Genomic DNA, 20,056 nt, shown 5'->3' with positions numbered 1-20,056 from the left:
CATGTTTTCCCAATTCTCACTCAATTGTTTTTCCCCTTAGGTAGCATTGACTTTGTTTATATGTTTTATAAGGCAATAAATTAAAAGGTAAAAAAATTGAGTGACATTGGATTTTTATTTGGTATTATGAAGACTACATGGATGGAATCTATCATTGGATTTATAATTTATTGTTTGTATCAATGCTAACTTGGGCCCAAAGAGATTTTGTCCTCTCAGAAGTATGCTTTAGTTTAGAGAAATGGGTTCTCAGTCAGGGTTAATTCCCCACCCCCCACCCCCCACCCCCACTCTACCCCCAGTGGACATTTGGCAATGTATGGAGACATTTGTAAGTGTCACATCTGGGACATTGTGCTGTTGGCATCCAGAGATGCTGCTGAACACCCTGCAATGGATAGAAAGTCAGCCTTTCACAACAAAGACCTATCCAGACCAAACTGCCAGTAGTCTTGAGACTGAGACATCATGATGTAGAGCAAAATGGCAAAAACGGTGTCTTTCCCAATGAGTTCTGACCTTAAAGAAAGAGCTAAATCCACAACCTCCACAGACATCACTTTTAGGAAGGTGCCCACCATATCAGCTCATCCAAGACGGTTTTCCAAAATCAACTAAAGTCTAGACGGAGGCATGCTTTTCCGTATCCATATCAGTTGAGTCAACATTGATATGGAAAACAAGATGCCTCTTGATTTTTCAGATTCACTTCTTGTAACCTGCTTTTGATGTTTCAGCATTGCTATTTTCAAAGATGTGATGTAGGAAAGAAACATGCTGTGACTTGGCAAATACAAGACTTTGGTGACAAGTCATAAATGGACGTGCGTGAGTGTGTGTGTGTGTGTGTGTGATATAGCTAATAGAGCTATCTGTAATCGTCTCTTATTTCACAGCTGAGTCACTTAGCCTTAAAACATAGCTTAAGTGCCTCAGAAATCAGGACACTTTGTCACACCCGAGAAACAGTGCTGACTCTTCAAAAGCAACTAAATCACAGAATAATATGTACCTAGTCCCAACTGAAATCTCCTTCTCTTTTCTCTTCCTTACTACCAGCTGCCCAGCCAGAGATCAGTGAGTACCTTCTACTCACTTTTAAATCTTCCTAGGGGCTCTGTCTTCCCTGCATCTGTCACCTGGTGCAGACCTCTGGTACAACATTCAGCACAATAATAAAACTATTTACTTTTCTGTCCCTCCCAAGCACTTTGAAGCCTATTTCTAATATCTGCATAGGAGTCCATAAAGGTAATAATAGGTCAAAGTCATTTTTATTGTTCCAAACAGTACAGTAGGACTTCAACACTTATTCTTACATTGCATTTTCATGGACTGGCTAGAGCAGTGTTTTTCAACCTTTTTTGGGCAAAGGCACACTTGTTTCATGAAAAAAATCACGAGGCACACCACCATTAGAAAATGTTAAAAAATTTAACTCTGTGCCTATATTGACTATATATAAAGTAATTCTCTTGAATAGGAATCAAATAAACACAAAGAAAGTATTTTATAATTACTTTATTATGAAATATTAAGTAAACAAAATAGTGAAAAATTATAAAATTCTTGTCTTGTCTGCACCTATGGCACACCAGGCAACATCTCGCGGCACACTAGTGTGCCGCGGAACAGCGGTTGAAAAACGCTGGGCTAGAGTAACAGGTTTAGCTGTCTTTGTGTGGCGACTCTGATGAACTTCTAATTAGATACTCTGATTGGCTGATATATATATGCCTTTGATAAATAAAAATGGGAAAATGAATAATCACTAGTATATAAGTTGTTGGTTAGATAAATCTCCAATAACATTAGATCCATAGTGGAAAAAACAGTCCTTAATACAAAGACCCAAACTCTGATGAGGCTCTCTCAGCCTTCAGATGTATGCTTTTGCCTCCATAAATGGACCAGGATTGCTCAGGCGTAGGGCACCGGGATAGGCTGTGACTCAGATTCCAGAGGGACTTACCAGTGGCAGCGTGCTTACGTTAGTTTCCATCAGTACCGGCAGGACTGAGGTCATAGTCACTGCCAGTGTCATTAGAAAAAGTCTGAGTCAGAGCCGCTCTTGATGCTAATCACGTGGCATGAGCCCTGATAACTGGTCATTTGCATATGTTTATTTGGGTTATTTCTGCTCTATGTACTTCGTTAGGAACTTCAGGCATTTCAACCCACCATGACTCACTTTCTATACTGCCCAACAAAGCATATCTTTGCCAATACAGTAACGGCAAGAAGCCAATTTTAAAAAAAGCATCAGAGAGGCAGAGTTTCATTTAACTCCTTGTGCCTTCTTTGGTGATAGGGAATTGCTGGTATTACCCTCTTTTTAAAGAAGGTTAAAATGAAAAGGAGGGCTGCCCAACAAAAGAGTGGTAGCGCCTGAGAGAAGACAGGGGTTCTCTGTTAGTTCATTGCTCTGATGATAGGTGACACCTATGTTTTAACATATTTTATGGAGATAGGCTATCCTTCATTCTCTATACAGTATCAAAAAACACTTTCACTCTATTTCTGAGGGGAAACTGCTCACACTTCTCGAGTGTGAAGGGAGGTAGACGATCAAATTAGAATCTTACTCCTCTCACTGCTCCCTCTCCAGCAGCAGCTGCTTTGGCAGGCTTTCAAGGCTGCAGCAGCCCTGGCTCCAGCTGCTTCAGCAGTAATTTGAAAAGCGAAGTGGGCAGGGGAAGTGAGAATTTGAAGAAGAGTGCTTCCTTATATTATCAGAGGCAGGAAACCCTGAAACTGGACTAGTGACAGGATCCCTATTTCTGAAGATTACTCGGGCCCCTTTCCCCAACCTGATATTCCGGAGGCTTTTTCTGACTCATTGTTACAGGACACCTCTGACAAGCAAGGGGCAAAAGAGTCTTCAGACAAACAGTTCTTCATCAGTAAAAACTATGCTGATCCAATTCCAGCCGAAAGCACTGGGAACATTCATTTGCAGCATCTTTCAAGGTGCAAGGTATCAGCTGGATTGAAAAATGGGAAGAAAATGACAATGTGAACCTTTGAAGCTGACATCTTTCAACCATTAAGGAAGACGCCCTTTCTCAAGATGTCACAGCATTGTATTTATAGGACTGTGCAGCACGTGACACAGTGCTTGGCACAAAGCAGGCAGATAGCAACATTTATTCTGTGGCGAATGACTTCCATTTCAGCTAAGAAGGAATCATTGCTTTCATCGCTTTGTGGCATCTGAGTGTCTTTAGGGGGAATGAAGAAAAAGAAATCCAATATCAAATGGCCATGGAAGACATGCTTCTCAAAACTCTGGGTAGTCAAGTTACCCTGCAAAGAACATCTTCCCAGATGATCAGTATGGTCATGACACACAGACGGACTTGCACTTTGGATAAGAAGTTAAAGACATTGGTTATCGTGACTTTAGTTCAATCTATAATTCCTAGTTAAGACTAACTTAACCTTTGCTAGTTGGAGAATGTTTCATTTGCTTTAATTCGTCATCAGTGAAATCCTGATAATTATGATCATGTCTGTACACAGTGAACACACTGTGCCATTAGTAACAGCCCAAGACCTACTGCTGTGTTGAACGTGGCACCATCTGTACTATGTTTAAATGGTGCAACTGTTTCGGACCCTGGCATGTGGTGATGTGTGCCATTTCCTTCCCATGAGACTTTTGTAGAAGAGCAGTTTTCAGCAATAACAGCTATCATTGTCCTTCAATCCATGACTTCCAATCATTTTTTTCTAAGTGATTTGTAAGATGACCCTTGGCACTTCCTTTACGGAGTATTGATGACATGTCACACTGGAATGAGCTTCCCTCTTATATCACAGACATTTAGTGGGCATGTTCCAGACACTGTAATATCTCAGGTATCTTGGCTGGACTCTGCTATAGAACACAGGTCTTGGCTGTCAATGTCTAGTGAATCATAACAATAATGTTGGTCTCAGTTGTAAGCAACATATTCTCTCAAGGAGGTCCTTTTGCAAACAGGGCTTTGGTGTGGCCTCTGCAGATTGAGAAGTGGCTTATATTATATATCTGAACCGAACTGTAAACTATGTCAAAACACGTAGATTGACCTCATCCTGATTATATCTATTTCTTAAATGTGCCATATTTTATTTATTCAATCCCTTCTGCCATCACCATCTTTGTTGTTGTTGTTGTTTGTTTGTTTTTCTAGTTTGTTTGCCTCAAGAAGGAATGAAACCCCATTATACTAGCATATGAATCCCAGGGAGATGTCTAACTGCCATAGTACTCAATAGGCCCCAAAGCTTCCATTTAAATATAAAATTTGCTCAAATGTCAGGGTTGAGGGCACTTTCACCAGCTTGCCAGGAGCACTCAAGAATCTTTGATGTTCCCCGCTTACTTAGAGTATTCCATTCTTGTCACCAGAGGATGTTGTTTAGGGTGAACAAGGAATAACAAGATTTTTAATCAAGTAGTTCCTTATTAATTTAGAAACCACTCTTTGCAAATCCCATCTTGAATTATTTCAGCAAACGAATTTGGAAACGCAAAGAACAAAGCACTAATTTTGAACTACATCGCCCCCTGGCTGTCCCAATGTTAACTTACACACCCCTTGAGAGAAAAATTTCCTACTGTAGCTGAAGCTAGGTGGCTATTCCCACCCCTGTATTCCTTAAACAAATGCTATAAATATGATATGGCCATGCACAAAATATCATAAATTGTTCATACAAGAGCTATAAACAATCACAAAATATTTATAAGAGTGAATGATAAAAACAAAAAAATAAATAAACATACAAAAACTAGCCAACCTGCCCTAGCTGATTTGGCTCAGTGGATAGAGTGTCAGCCTGCAGACTGAAGGGTCCTGGGTTTGATTCTGGTTAAGGGTACATGCCCAGGTTAAGAGCACGATCCCCAGTAGGGGGCAAACTTTAGGCAGCCAATCAATGATTCTCATTCATCATTGATGTTTCTCTCTCTCTTCCTCTCTGAAATCAATAAAAAAATATATTTTTTTAAAATAGCTATTTCCTTCCCTGAAGCAAGAACCAATATTTCCTAGTTGCAGGTCCAAAAATTGTAATAATAGAAACCCTTGTAGCATTTGTTACTAAAAAGAGCTTGTGGAGGAAGTTAATCATAACCTTTCTGTGTTTATAATACTTGGGCCAAAATTAAAAAGAAAAACATGCTCACACACATGCCAAAGAAACATTTCATAATCAAATGAAGCACCTACTACATAAATGAATGTGTGACTTTAGATTTAAAATCTTGGTGAGTGGAAGACTAGATGTGAAAAGAAAATGTGAGTTCCATTCTCTCATAGAGTCTATTATGGAATATACTGATATTTTACAGTTCAAAGTGGTTTTTGTAAACCTTTTTTTATGGAAGTATGGAAAAATATTTAATGACAGCTTCACAAAATTACAAGATATTTATCATGACCTAAGACTACACATATGACTATTAATTTATAGAGATTGTCATAGTTTATATTCCTGCATAGATGCTAAAGCTCTACTGTAAAGAACACATAAAGAAAACAAAATAGCAAACAAAGTCAATTTCCAGGACAACAGAATGTAAATAAGGCAAAGCCAGGAAAACAGTTAGTTCATTGGACCGGACCACAGAGATGTTACAGCAATATTCTTGTGGACAGCAATATTCTTCTGTGGAAAAAAAAAATACATTACTCTTATGCCAAGTATACCTAGTAAATACTCACTGCAGATTTTAAAAATTGTTATTATTTCTGAAAACCAAACTCTATTTGAGCATTTAAGAACAGAAGTACTTTACTAAAAAAAGTAGTATTTTTGGAACCCTTCGAAATGTTTTGTCTAGTATTTAATAAACTTGTCTGGCACAGAGAAGAAAAGAAAGAAGAGAGTGAACCTTCATTCAAACATTTATTCAAAAGTAAACTAAATTGGAGCTGCTGGAGATGTAGATTTGGAGAAAATCCAAATACAGAGGCAATGGCATCTTTTTTAAAAATTTAGTACTGGAACTAGTTCTCAAAAATGTACACTTTTAGGTTCTAATAATGTTCTTCTCATTATAGATGTTACAAAATTTATCAGCCTCGGAGGGTCAGCTGGTTGTCTTTGAATGCAGAGTGAAAGGAGCTCCATCTCCTAAAGTTGAGTGGTACAGAGAAGGGACCTCGATAGAAGATTCTCCAGATTTTAGAATCTTACAGAAAAGTAAGTTGATGCTTCAGAATTATTTTTCTGATCATTAATTTTTATAAATGTATTGTAGGCATTTATTTTTATAATTTTTCACAACTAATTTAAATATAATAAAAATATTCTAAAAATCACTTGTAATCATAATCCCTCAATCTAAACCCAATTATTAATATTTTGGTGTATAGTCTCCAACATTTTTCCCATGAATTTTTTTTTATAAATCTTTATTGTTGAAAGTATTACATATGTCCCCTTTTTCTCCCATTCCCCTCTCCAACCTCCACCCCCCACCACAATCCTTCACCACCCTATTGTCTGTGTCTACCCATGAATATTTTTTAATAAAAATAAATTACATTCTTTTTTTATGGTGTCAGATAGATACTAGACTTATTGGGGTGAGTACTTCATAAGTTATATAAATGTCTAATCACTGGGTTGTACACCTGGAGCTAATGTAATATTGTATGTCAACTGTAAATCATACTCTTTTTTGTAAATTAATTTTTTTCACTCAACATTTTAGGAACATCTTTCCTTGTTAATAAATATAGGCCTTTCTTACTTTAAAAAATTAGATCAATACAATCAATTTCATATTTATTTAATTTTCTATTGTTGAACATTTAGATTGTTCACAAATTTTTACTATTATAAACTATGCTTCAATGAATGTTAACAGAAAAATCTTTGAGAATATAAAAATAAAGCACTAGAATTACTACTGTAAATTCACACTTTTTTTTTTTTAATTCACATTTTTTAGACATTTAATATCTAGAGGTAGGCAAAGTAGCTTAACAGTTGTGAGTGCCTGCAACACAAATTTAACAAAGCTATTGTAATAATCATAACCTGTGTGTCTTTTTCCATATGAACAACTATAATTCTACTTTTGCCTACCCCTGTATATTGCTAAAATGTCATCCCTAAAGGTTGAAACTAAGGATGATCACATAATTTATCATTCAATCTGAGACACTTAGGGGTGTGAAAGAGGGTACTATTAATAATTACATAGAGATCTCAGGAATAAATCAGATTTGTCCCAGCTAAGTTGGGACATACATGGTCCTATATTTTACTACAACTTTAACTAACAATGGGGATTAAGTATTTTTTATCTTCACTAATTTTATAGGCCCCAAATGGAAATACTTTTTTTGATCCTCACTTCACTAATTAGATGTGAGGTGGAACTGTTTTTTATATTTATTTGGTCTTTGTATTTCATTGTTTTTAAATTACCTATTCATATCCTTTGCTCATTTTTTATATTAAGTTTTTATTTTTTATTGTAAGAGTTATTTATATATTGAAGTGGTTAATTATTCTTTCCTTGTCACATAAGTGCTTTCATCTTGACCCATTTCAGCATTAAATACATTGAAATTTATTTGCTTTTATGTTAATTTGTTTCTGTCGATCACAAAATAGTAGTACTTAGATCAATATGATATATGAATCAAAGTACTATCAAGTTTAACAGCAGTAGCAGCAACAATAATATATTCCAAATACCATTGAAACTGAGAAAAATACTTCAATATTCTATCCGTATAGAAGATTGTAACTAAGGTCAACAGCTACTCACTGAGTGCCTGCAATTTGATAAACACTAATTGAACACCTGTATGCAGTACCCAGCAGGCACTTTCAGGAATGATAAAGAATTTTAAGGTTAAGGACCAGCTCTCATGGAACCTGTCATCCATCCTGGGGCTTTTGATATTTGAAACCTTAAAGGTATATTCTACATTTTATTAGAATATGAGAACCCCAAACCAAGAATAATCTCTCAGTCTGCACAAACATTTTCCAGGTAAGGCTGAATGGGTATCAGTAAAAGCCAGTCGTTCCTGAATCCCAGCTAACTCAGTAACTTTTCCTCCTCACCTACGTGGAACCCAGATGTGTCTCAAGGTACAGCAACATCATTTAGTTAGCAGCTTTCTTGCTGCCCTCTGTGACAACCATCGTGTCTCTGTGGAGGTCATTGGCGCTTACTCCTTTTACTTAACATTGTAGCTTAACCTTAAAAAAATCACTCATGAGTATGCAAGTGACTATGAAATTCTATAGGAAGCTTCTGGTGAAAATATAGTCTCTTAGTGAAATAAATTCTAAGAGTCTTTTAATTTGTTTTCTTCTAGAACCTCGATCCATGGCAGAGCCGGGTAAAGAACATTTTAATTTTAATTTATTAGTGTGTGACCAGTGGTTTGATATATATAACAAAACATATTGAAATTACAATGGGTTCATGAAAAATAAAATGTTAGGGAAATGATCCAAACCAACTCTAGCTATTATTGTATTATAGAAGTATGAAAGAAGGCGAGTATGTGAAAATTTGGAATATGTATTCAATCGCTAATGTGAATGCAGTTAGTTTCTGGCATTGAGGATTTTTTCTTCCCTCTTCCCTTGGCCCCTTCTCAGGACCTTTCAAAACTGGGCAGAACAATTTCTATAATGCTAGATTAAGTCCAATTTCACAGCCTATATTTCTGAAAACTTATGCATCAAATGTTGAAATTTGAAGAATCAATAAAATGTCTGTGATAGTATTAGATTTGATTAGAAGGATACTAAGATGATATGAAAGTAGGTGAAACTCTTACCTCCAAAAAAATACAAGTCACTCACAATCAAAGCATAAACATCTGGATGTCCTCCTTGTGATCACCCTGAAATATCCCATTGTATTTTTACCCCCAGGAAAGAATGAGGGCTTGGAATTTATAACTCTCTTCAGAAAACTGAATGGGAAGGCATTCCAGAAGTACAATAGATGTTGCATAGCACTTCACAATGGGGATACATAATAAAAACCAGAGGGTCCTTATTCTTGCATTCTTCTAGTAGAGAAGTATTTTCCCCTTGAAAATATTTCAGGCTTTTAATACATTCATCCAAAGCAGGTGTTTTCACTAGGTAGTCTCATATACAAAACACTTTCAGAGTTGCTCAAAAGATGTCCCTGTCCAAAACAAATCCTGCCTTTCCCAGCTCCATGATCTAAACTCCCACAGCCAGAGGTATTCCTTCCACCTTGTATAATGTAAGTACCCTTTGAAGACAGAATGCTTTATCTTAGCAGGCAGGTATAGTGTAGTGTGAGTGAATTTATCAGATCATTTTCTGAGAGCTGGTTGCTGAAAAACACGAATGTTTGGAAAGGGGAACATAAAGAAGGAAGCTTAGGCCGAGGGCTCAGAAAAAAGGACAGAGAGGCACCAACAGCAAACGTTGCCTCTCTATCACTTAGGATTCTTTGGGCAGCAAGTAAAGAAGACCTAACTAAAAGTGGCTTAAGCAATAAGAAAAAAATGTATTTTCTCACATAGCAAAATGCCCTAAAAAATAGCAGTCTTGAGCTTGATTAATTTAGCATCTCAGAGTTCATCAGGGCCAACCTTTTTTTTTCCATTTTCCATTCAGAGTGTCTTCTTAGGCTGGTTCCACTCATATACCCATTACAGTAGCCATCATTATGGATATTACATGCAGCTGACAATATTCAGAAAGAAAAATATGGAATAACACTTTCTTTTGTCTGTGTAAAGAACAAGAAAATATCCCCCAGAAATTCCCTAATATCTCATTGACCAGAATTGTGTGTCATATGGCATCACTTATCAAGAATAGAGTTAGCAGGATTGGCTTAGCATGACCAACTGAGGCTGGACAAGGCCAACTTGACTAAAGCACATGGACACTCCAGGGAGGGCAAACAGTTAGGGTTCAGTAACTAAGGAGGGAAGAGGATGTAGTTACTGAGCAGGTGCTCAGCACTGTGTGCCCTGGCTTCCTGTGCAGCCTTCCTAGCGGTTGTCCAGCTAATTAAATTCAGTTATTGCGAAACACTGAGAGGCCAAGTGTCTCCTAAAGCAGCTATGCTTTTATTAATTTTGTTTTTAATGTCAGGTCTACTGGGTGATAACTGGATGTTTATGCTACTGTCTTAGTTATCTTTTCATTAGCTGCCAAGTAATATCTGATTACAAAAACTTTAGGCTATAAGCATATGGTTCTACCTGGGAATCACTTCTATGATTATTCAAAAAGGGGTTCAAGCTGTGTATTGGAGTAATCCAACAGAATTACCATAGTATTGTAATGGGGAAAAATGCATTTCTCTTGTTTTTCACCCAGGATTTCAAATATTTCACTAAGCAAGATATTTATTGTCCAGTTTTAAATTGTGGTCTTCCTTTAAAATTACCTAACTGCAAAAGTTCCTCACATAAGTAAATGTTTTATTAATCCTTTTATTTCATACAAATCTCCTTTTGCCTTAACTCCTAAGTTGTTTTTGTGATTTTTTAAAAGTTTATTGTTCCTCAGTTCTATTTTCGTCATGTAAACTGGTGACATAAATATAGAAGACAATTATGAGAATCCATAATATATAATATGTCATCATAATATTCTCTTGCCAATAATCTGTCTGTGTGGAGTTATTTGTTCTATGTGCTACCATTCATTTAGGCTCCTAATCAGTTCATTCAATCAAATAATTGTTTGGACTAATTATTTTCAAACAACTAATGCAATCAAAGTCTCACTTTGACTTTTATAGAAAAGCTGTCTGATGGTGAATTGTATAATTTCATTTTCATAATTACGTCAGTAACCGTTCTGTTTTGCTGGCTTTTAGAGGAGATTTGTACTTTGGTCATTGCTGAAGTATTTGCAGAAGACTCTGGGTGCTTCACATGTACTGCAAGCAACAAATACGGCACAGTGTCAAGCATCGCACAGCTGGATGTAAGAGGTAAGGGCTCTCTTTACATGTCAGAACAATTTAGACCATGACTTGGAGTATGGAAAGTTTATATTTTCCTTCTTACTGCTTTTCTTACAAAGCTACCTTGGCTCTCCTTTTAAAAATTGAATTATTGAGGAAAGTGTTCTTGAACAATATCCAATTTTCAATTTCTTGCTGCATTTATAACCACCACTACCACCCCAGTTGTCCTACTGTTATATATTACACTCCCTAAGAAAACATCTCCTTGGTTTTATATAAACTACTAATATCCTTTGATTTCTATCAATAGTTCAGCTTTTTTCCTGTATCCTCGCCATTCTTTAATGCCCCAGATTATGTTCTCTGTTTTTGACAAGCTTTTTCCCATTTGCATAATCATCTGTTTGGACACATGCCCCAACTCGGGGTTACAACCCGATCTCAGTCTCATTGAGTAAGATAACAGCTGAGGTCCTATTGTTTCAGGAAATGAAGACCTCAGAAATAATGGGTCTCTTCACTCAGCCAACTCCATCACCAACCTGGCTGTGACTGAGCAGCAGCCATCCCCACCCAACCCACAGCCCCCTTCTGTGGAACAACCCCCTAAACCCAAACTCGAAGGGGTTCTGGTGAACCACAACGAGCCCCGGTCCAGCTCAAGAATCGGGCTCCGAGTACACTTCAACCTTCCCGAAGATGACAAAGGAAGCGAAGTGTCTCCTGAGGGTGGCACCATGACTGCCAACCAGACCAGGCCTGATTCTTTCCTGGAGAGATTCAGTGTACAGCCAGCAAAACTCCCCGAGCCTTCCTCACCTGTCAAAGAGCCCCCACCAGTCCTGGCCAAACCTAAACTGTAAGTAAAAATTAGAATGGATAACCAAGTGCCTGAGAGCATCTCTGAGTCTTCCCTTCTTCAAAATGATGGAGCTGAAAGGGGAATTACAAAATGAGAAAATATGCTTTATTTTATTTTTAACATATTTTTATTGATTTCAGAGAGGAAGGGAGGGGGGTGGAGAGAAACATCAGTGATGAGAGAGAATCATTGATAGGCTGCACATCCCCTACTGGGGATGGAGCCCACAGCCCGGTCATGTACCCTTGACCAGACTCAAGCTCGAGACCCTTTAGTCTGCAGGCCAATGCTTTAGCCACTGAGTCAAACCAGCTAGGGCAGAAAATATGCTTTAAATGTTTTAAAAACCATACATCCTTACACCAATCTAAGTATACTATCACTATCATCCTTACTATTAATATTCCAGCTTCGCCAGAGACATGTTGCAATGTATGATGTTCATCTATAGTAAAGCAAATACAGAACATGATACTACTGTTATGTTCTGTTTGAGCCACACATCAAAATGATAAAAATAGCCGAGACCGGTTTGGCTCAGTGGTGGAGGGTCAGTCTGCAGACTGAAAGGTCCCAGGTTCGATTCCAGTCAGGGGCATGTACGTTGGTTGCGGGCACATCCCCAGTGGGGGGTGTGCAAGAGGCAGCTGGTCAATGTTTCTCATGGATGTTTCTAGCTCTCTATCTCTCTCCCTTCCTCTCTGTAAAAAATCAATAAAATATATATTTTTTAAAAATGATAAAAATTATGTTTGTAATTATATAAATCTTTAAATATCAACATTAAAATCTGCAGTATCAGCACTGCTATCATGTGTTTCTCAGTGATGACAACAAGATGTTCATTGCAAGTAGTTCCTGTTGTTTCATTTTATATTCTTCTCACTACCACATCAGGCAGATTGCAGGGCATAAAATGAAATGTTATATAATATGCCTCTTAGCAAGTCACATCCAGAATTACCGAAATCCACTTAAAAGAATAAGAGAGGAAGAGGATATTGTGGGGATCTATGCAGGAACAGCCAGGCCCCGCACAGAGAAGGCGAACTGGGAGCTGGGATCACATGGTTAGTTCTGCCTCAGTCCGCTTCTCACTCCCTGACTTCCAAAGTGCCTCCTTGTTTCCTCTTTGTGTATCCACTCCACTGTTATCTCTTCGAAGATTTATCAGTTTATGGCTTGGCCCATCATGGTGTGTCCCATTCTCCATCCCGATTTGTGTCAAGTTGCATTGCTAACTAATTCATTCTCAACAGCTGGATTCCAAATACCAACATGGTCCAGCCTGGTCAAGCGCAGAGGACTTGTGTTTGGAGGGAAGAAGAGTCAAATGAATCACAGAACTGTGGGGCTTGGGTGGGAGTTCGTAGAGAAGGGGGTTGTGGGAACAATAACCCATACAATCTCCTTGAAAACTGCCTCCTATTACCCCAGGACTGTTTAGGAACTATTATGTATGTCAGATAGGATTAGATTTAGTTTCATGTTGCAGAAAACCCAAACTAACAGTAGGTTAAACACATGAGAGTTTGTTTTTCTCTTAAATTAAGGAATCAGAGAGACTGTCTGTGGCTCTCTTAAGAACCGAGCCTCCTATCTTTCTGCTCTGCCGTCTTTAGCACTGGCTACTTCTCTAGGTCCCCTCATGGTCCAGGTTGGTGGTGTGGTCATCATGTCTGCATTTCAAGCAACAGGAAGAGCAAATGGGTGGGTCTTTTTTTTTTTTTTTTTTTTTTAATTTTTAAAGAGAGGAAGGGAGAGGGATAGAAAGCTACAAACATCGATGAGAGAGAAACATCGACCAGCTGCCTCCTGCACACCCCCTACTGGGGATGTGCCCGCAACCAATGTACATGCCCTTGACCGGACTCGAACCTGGGACCTTTCAGTCCGCAGACCGACGCTCTAACCACTGAGCCAAACCGGTTTCGGCAAATGGGTGGGTCTTAACATCAAACTCTTTTTAAAAAGTCTGTTTCCCTGAATCAGTCAGTCTAAGAGCTACTGAATTAGAACTCTGGGGGTGGGGCCCAGAAACCTGTGTTGTTTTAACGAGAGCCCTGGAGAATCCTTGGGCCCACTGAAGCTTAAGAGCCACTGACCAACATTTTAAAAGATAATGATAACTGCCGGGGTCCTTTCCCAGGCCAATTGACTCTCTGGGCCATGGTGCCTAAATCAATGAGGCTTGTTTGTCTTTTGAGCTCTCCAGGTGATTCTAATGTGCCACCAGCGATGTTACCATTGCTGAGACCACAGCTAAGAGCTGATGGTGGAGACGGATTCACTCAAAATCAGTTATCCTAATCCAATGGTCGGCAAACTGCAGCTCTGTTGACTAATGAGTTTGCCAGCCACTGTCCTAATCAGTGATATGCTGGCCAATATTTTAGTAATGGGCAGAGGCAGGGAAGCCCTGAGGGTAGCATTTATAAATTTCCTCCCACCGTGGCTGATTTCAAGCTACTAAAGAAAGGTCATTGAACTGGGACCAGGGATGAGTTGTGGACAGAGCCACCTGGAGCTGGTTCCAGCACACACTGCCCAAAGTTGTTGTTGCCAAAATTGCTTTCAAAAGTACTGGATACAGTATCCCAAGTTTGTTTTGTTGTGTTTGTCATTGGCATTGTATCTTGGCAGTTCAAAATCCCTGAGAAATTCTTTAGTGTTCCAAAGCATCCTTTTAATTCTGAACCTGATTTTCATTCTTACAAATCTTTAAATTGATATTTGTAGTTCAGAAACTAAAAAACATGCTCACCATTTATTGACTACTTATAAATTTGTCTTTTGTCATTTATTTATCAATTCTCACAACAAAATCAATATTTATTACTTTTCCTATTTAGTTAGGGGGAAATCGGGGTCAGCAAAGTCTAGAAATTTCCCAAAGCCACACAATAATAAGTGGCAGAGCCATGATTAGGATCTACATCTCTTTGCCTGAAGAGCCCATATTCTTGAGCATAATGCTTAAGTTGTGGCAAAAGAAGAGATATTTTCAAGTAACCCAAGAAAATTGATAAATCTATAGGAAGAAAGCTGAGGTATAAAGCTGATTTCAGAAATCCTTACAGCAACAATAATTGAGCAACTGAGCTTATAGCAATTTATGGCAGGCTGTTAGTTTGAAATAGACAGGTTACTCAGGATTTTAGAACTGGTGTGCTTTATAATTAATCTTCCCTCCCTTTATTTTTTCATTAATGATATACTTTAATATACTATATGCCTTAGATAGTATAAGTGAATTTCATATATTATCTGTAAATAACCACTGATGATTTGTATTACATGTACATATAGTAAGATTTTTGAGCCCTGAATAACTCATACTATCTAAGGCATATTTATATCTCCTACAGTACTTAGCAAATTAGACACATAGAAGACTCAATAAAAATCCATCAAATAATGGACTTGTCTTAATGTAATGAATGAGCAAATCCAAACAGCTCTTTTAAATCCCCTCTGGACAAGATAGAGTTTAATAAAATGGGGGGGGGGGGGAGAGAAATACTGTTCAAACAAAAAGAGACATTATTCTCAAATGAATTTTTCTAGACTCTTAGATAATCAAAACAATTTGACACTATATCTCATATATCATTAAGGTTTAAACCCACCTCTGTAATCTAATATACTGCGTTGAATAATAAGTACTAACATGCTATTTGAATATTAAAGTAAAAACAACTGGTTCTTAGTTTTCTTTTTTTTTTTTAATATATCTTATTGATTTTTTACAGAGAGGAAGGGAGAGGAGAGAGATAGAGAGCTAGAAACATCGATGAAAGAAAAATATTGACCAGCTGCCTCCTGCACACCCCACACCAGGGATGTTCCCACAACCAATGTACATGACCGGAATCGAACCTGGGACCTTCCAGTCCGCAGACCGACGACGCTCTATCCACTGAGCCAAACCGGTTTTGGCTGTTATTAGTTTTCATTCAGTGGGAACTAAGGAAAAAGAAAAATCAATAAATACCAAATGACTTCCTGGCCTCTTTTTATCATCCTTTTCTTTCAAGATTACTTCCTTTTCATATACTATTTTTTTCTATACCCTTAGCCATAATAAAATACTTATGCAAAGTCATCAGATTAATTTTTCTCAGAGTGCAAAACAAACATGTCTTGAAAGCTATGTAGCATTGTGTTTATCCTATAGCAGCCACAGAATGTGACCTGCGAATACGTGGTTCACCGAAAATGTAAAGGTTCTGTATTTTTATGTCATTGATAAAGTCAACACCAGCAGAATCAATGCTAATTGTACATATTTTTTCCTAAGGATAGCCTCACAAAAATATTTCTGTTTCTCCTCATTTCTGAATCTTCCACCTATTGTGAAACAAAAAGGTTTAATTAATATTTAATTGTATTAATTTATTCTCCCAGTTTAAAAGCTCACTTCTTAAGAGGAGAAGAAAGTTACCATGGCAAGTGGCTAATACTCTTGATTTCTCAGTTTAACTCAAGACAAAGTTTTCATAGATGAACAAAGGATTGCACAGTGTGTGGCATTTGACAGCAGTAATGAAAAGTGGATATGGGTCTGCATTTTGTAAAGTTACTTTTCCATATATTATGTAACATAAATATTAATGAAGGAAAGGAAAAAGTTAAACTCCAAGAATTAAGGAAAATCAAGGTCTGAAATAAAATTAAAATTAAAAAAATAATAATTAAAAAAAAAAGAAAAGAAAATCAAGGTTTGCCCTGGCTGGTGTGGCTCAGTTGGTTAGGCGTTGACCTGTGCTCCAAAAGGTTGCAGGTTTGATCCCCAGATGGGGCACATGATCAAGTTGCAGGATCAATGCCAGGGGGAGGGGTGAGGAGGGTGAAGCATGCAGGAGGCAGCCGGTTGATGTTTTGCTTTCACATCAATGTTTCTCTCTCTCTAAACAATTTAAAAATCTTTAAAAATTTTAAAAAGTAAAGAAAAATCAAGATTTGGAGAACCTTCTGGTTCAACATAACTGCTGTTGGTGTTGACTTTCTTGATAGTAAGCAAATACAAAACCTTTCATTTTTAATAGGCCTCCTATTTGATAGACCACCTTCTGTGTTTCAGAAGCATCCTATATGTCCAAAGAGCATAAAACCACGTGGCCTTGGGACACTGCACTCTCATTTGTGGATCTTCTATGGTCATGCATTTAGGAATAGAGTCTCTAACCAGCAAAGTTGGACAGCCCTGACAACTTTCTGCATGTATGACTTTTAGACATCTTTGTTCTTTAAAAATAACTGGCTTACTAAGAGGAGGGAAATAGGCTGTGGGATTGAGGCAAGTCGTGTCATGCTTCTGTGACTCGGGCTACTATTGTATAAATGAAGAAACCGCCCCAGTCTGACTTACTTTTGTTTAGGAGCAAAAAAAATCTAAGTCCATGTTTATAATTAGACTTTTACAAACCATAGACTTTTATAGGGGGGTCATATAATTCATCCTTTAAAGTTTAAACCATGACATTTTTTAGACTAGAAGAAACTATTAAGTAAGCTAGGAAAATAGGCATAAACCAGAACAGTCTAGGCTGAATGGGGACAAAGGGTCACCTTTCCTATACAGCACTGTTGTCAGGAGAGGATGAGAGACATTGAGACTCGCAGGTTTGCTCTAAAAGGAGGCAGAGTGAAGGATACAGCAGCGTGTTGGTTCAGAGAATGCAGTTCCTTCGGCGACTCACCTCAGCGTGTAGCCCGGTGCTTTCGGTCCCAAAGCTGAAATTGTCTGTCTGTTCACCCCAGGACCTTGAGCACTCCCAGCAAGAGGACCATTGTTTCTATATCTTTTTTCTAATTTATAAACATTACCATCGGGCTGCTGGGTTGCACCACTCCAGGGTCAGTCACCACACACAGAATACAATATGCATGATGCCTCGGGGTTATGTAATCGCACCGGCCTTTCTCCTTCTCCCGGACCATAAAACAGATCTAGAAAGAAGGAGAGACAACGCACAAGGAATTGATCCGCTGATTTCTGGCGGCTCTGGTTGTCTGTGGACAATCCCGCAGGACATGCCCTGTGATGATCTCTCTTCTCTCCCTCTCTCTTGTGCAGCGACTCCAGCCAGCTCCAGCAGCTTCACAACCAGGTCCTGCTGGAACAGCAGCAGCTGCAGAACCCATCTCCTTCGTCTCCTAAGGAGTTTCCCTTCCACATGAGTGTTTTGAACTCCGTTGCTTCCCCAGCAGGGACATCGCCCAGCAGGCCCGTGAAGAGCCCCTCATCGCAGTCGTTCAGCCTGGCCCGGCCCAAGCACTTCTTCCCCTCCGCCAACGCCTCCACGGCAGCCGCGGCCCGTTCCAGCTCCCCGGTGTTCACCCTGAGCAGCACTCCTCAGACCATGCAGAGGACCGTGAGCAAAGAGAGCCTCTTAGTGTCTCACCCCTTCCTGCAGACCAAATCTCTAGGAGGAGTTCCCGTCCACAACGAGCCAGCCCCTCCTCCAGGTCCAGCAGAGCCGGCACAACCGCCTCTCTCCTTTCCCATCGCCGGCAGACACCAGTTTCAGCCCCGCTGTGTGTCTCCAAGTCCCGTCTCCCCCACCAGCCGGATTGAGAACCCAGTGGCTTTCCTCAGCTCCGTCCTGCCTTCTCTCCCTGCCATCCCACCCACCAATGCCATGGGGCTGCCCAGAAGCGCACCATCCACGTAAGTGTCCTTGAGGTTTCTCCACGTTAAAAGGTGTCCGTTAGGAAGGGACACATACAAAGCAGCTTGGTCTGGGCCAGGACTCTCATTGAGTGGATTCCTGAATAATCCTGTTTATTAGACACAACAGGGATAGTGAGCACCTTAAGGCAAAGGGCATGATCAATTTAAATAATTTTTGTAATCAAAATGTTGAAAAACACTTCTACCAGCACAGTTGCTCTGTGCAGTGCCCCACCTCTGCACACAACGACTCCTGCTGTCTTGTTGCCATTTTAACCACACTGATTTCTGGACCTTTCTACTCTGACCAGTGCTTTTCACAGGTGTGTTGGGTGTGAATTTATTTTACAGGCCATCCCAGGGACTAATGAAGAAAAATGCAAAGTCTCCCCAGCCAATGAACGATGATCACATTCGTGAAGCTAAGAATGCAGTGATTCAAGACTTGGGGAAAAAGATAAATTTCAGTGATGTCAGATCCAACCAGCAGGTAAGATTGGTGGGTTCAGGTGGTCTGTTTCAATGTGAGGAAAATAATTTTGCTTCATTCAGACCTTCTTCGGGTGCCCAGGTCATCTTCATTTGCTTAGGCATCAAGTAGGGCAAGAGTCCAGCTTTCTGGATCTAAAACTTTTCAAACCGAAACATCCCCAAGCAAATGCATACTCTTCAAAAGAAATCACGTGCTCAGTGAGGTTAACCGAAGGTCACGTAGTAAACTCAATCCACGTGGATCTCAAGTTCTTGATTACCACGTAGTTGACTCCGTTTACCTTTTTACAAGTGTTTACCTGAAACAGAACATGTCAAAGCAGGAGAGAGAGACTAGATGGTCTGTGGCCCATTCGAGCAATCCTCAGCTTGGTTTTGACAGACACCATCACATCTTTGAGACAGTTCAATATCTGAGCTTGAGATGCTCTAGACTTTAAGGAACTGGGTTCAAGCTTCTTTTTTTCTGACTCCTTCAATCCAATGTGCCTGGAGGTCTGCTCACTATTTCCTCTCAATCTTTGCAATCGTTGAAACGTGTGAAGCAACCATTACGCAATATCCTGCGGTTCAATCTGTACAAATCCTTGCTTACTACCGATAGTAAGTGTTTACACTAAAGGAGGAAGAGGAAAGCCATATGTGATCATCAAATAAAAGAAAGATAGACTCTTTTCTTATTCCAGTCATTTATTTTTGCATTTATAAGGTGATGTGTGTTTTTTTTAATGCAGGTTTACATTTTTAATAACCTAACTCTTGATTTATTTGCCAACGTGGGAATCGATAGAATCTACTTTGAAATAAAACATACAATTTCAATCAAAACCATATGCCAAATATTGTGGAATTTGTGGCATAAGTGCTGGAAACGAGGCTGGAAGGGAGGGTCCAGTTCCCCCTGACCATATGCTGTTTTCCTTAGTGTTTCTGTCTCTTATTTCCAGTGGACCCAGGGATGTACAATATTTTATAATTGTGTTATATGTTGGGCAATTTTTACTGAGTGGATGCTTTTAAAAATGTGCTTTCATTATTAAATCCCACATATGAGTAAAATCATGTGGTTATTGACTTTTTCCATCTG

The 20,056-nt window shown here is 38.9% G+C and overlaps 1 protein-coding gene across 2 annotated transcripts in view; it reads left to right on the top strand.

Moving 5' to 3' along the window:
* Nucleotides 1–20,056, top strand: part of MYPN (myopalladin) — a 74,150-nt gene that overhangs the window by 35,172 nt on the left and 18,922 nt on the right. For both annotated transcript variants that reach the window (XM_036438330.2, XM_036438329.1), the window contains exons 7-12: nt 6,054–6,195; nt 8,337–8,360; nt 10,847–10,963; nt 11,426–11,798; nt 17,881–18,474; nt 18,829–18,967. In XM_036438330.2, coding sequence (XP_036294223.1) covers nt 6,054–6,195; nt 8,337–8,360; nt 10,847–10,963; nt 11,426–11,798; nt 17,881–18,474; nt 18,829–18,967 — 1,389 coding nt within the window. The remainder of the gene's footprint in view (nt 1–6,053; nt 6,196–8,336; nt 8,361–10,846; nt 10,964–11,425; nt 11,799–17,880; nt 18,475–18,828; nt 18,968–20,056) is intronic.

The sequence above is a fragment of the Pipistrellus kuhlii genome, unplaced genomic scaffold (genome assembly GCF_014108245.1).
Source record: "Pipistrellus kuhlii isolate mPipKuh1 unplaced genomic scaffold, mPipKuh1.p scaffold_m20_p_15, whole genome shotgun sequence".
Classification (NCBI taxonomy): Eukaryota; Metazoa; Chordata; class Mammalia; order Chiroptera; family Vespertilionidae; genus Pipistrellus; species Pipistrellus kuhlii.
This window is presented reverse-complemented; position numbering and strand designations above follow the sequence as displayed.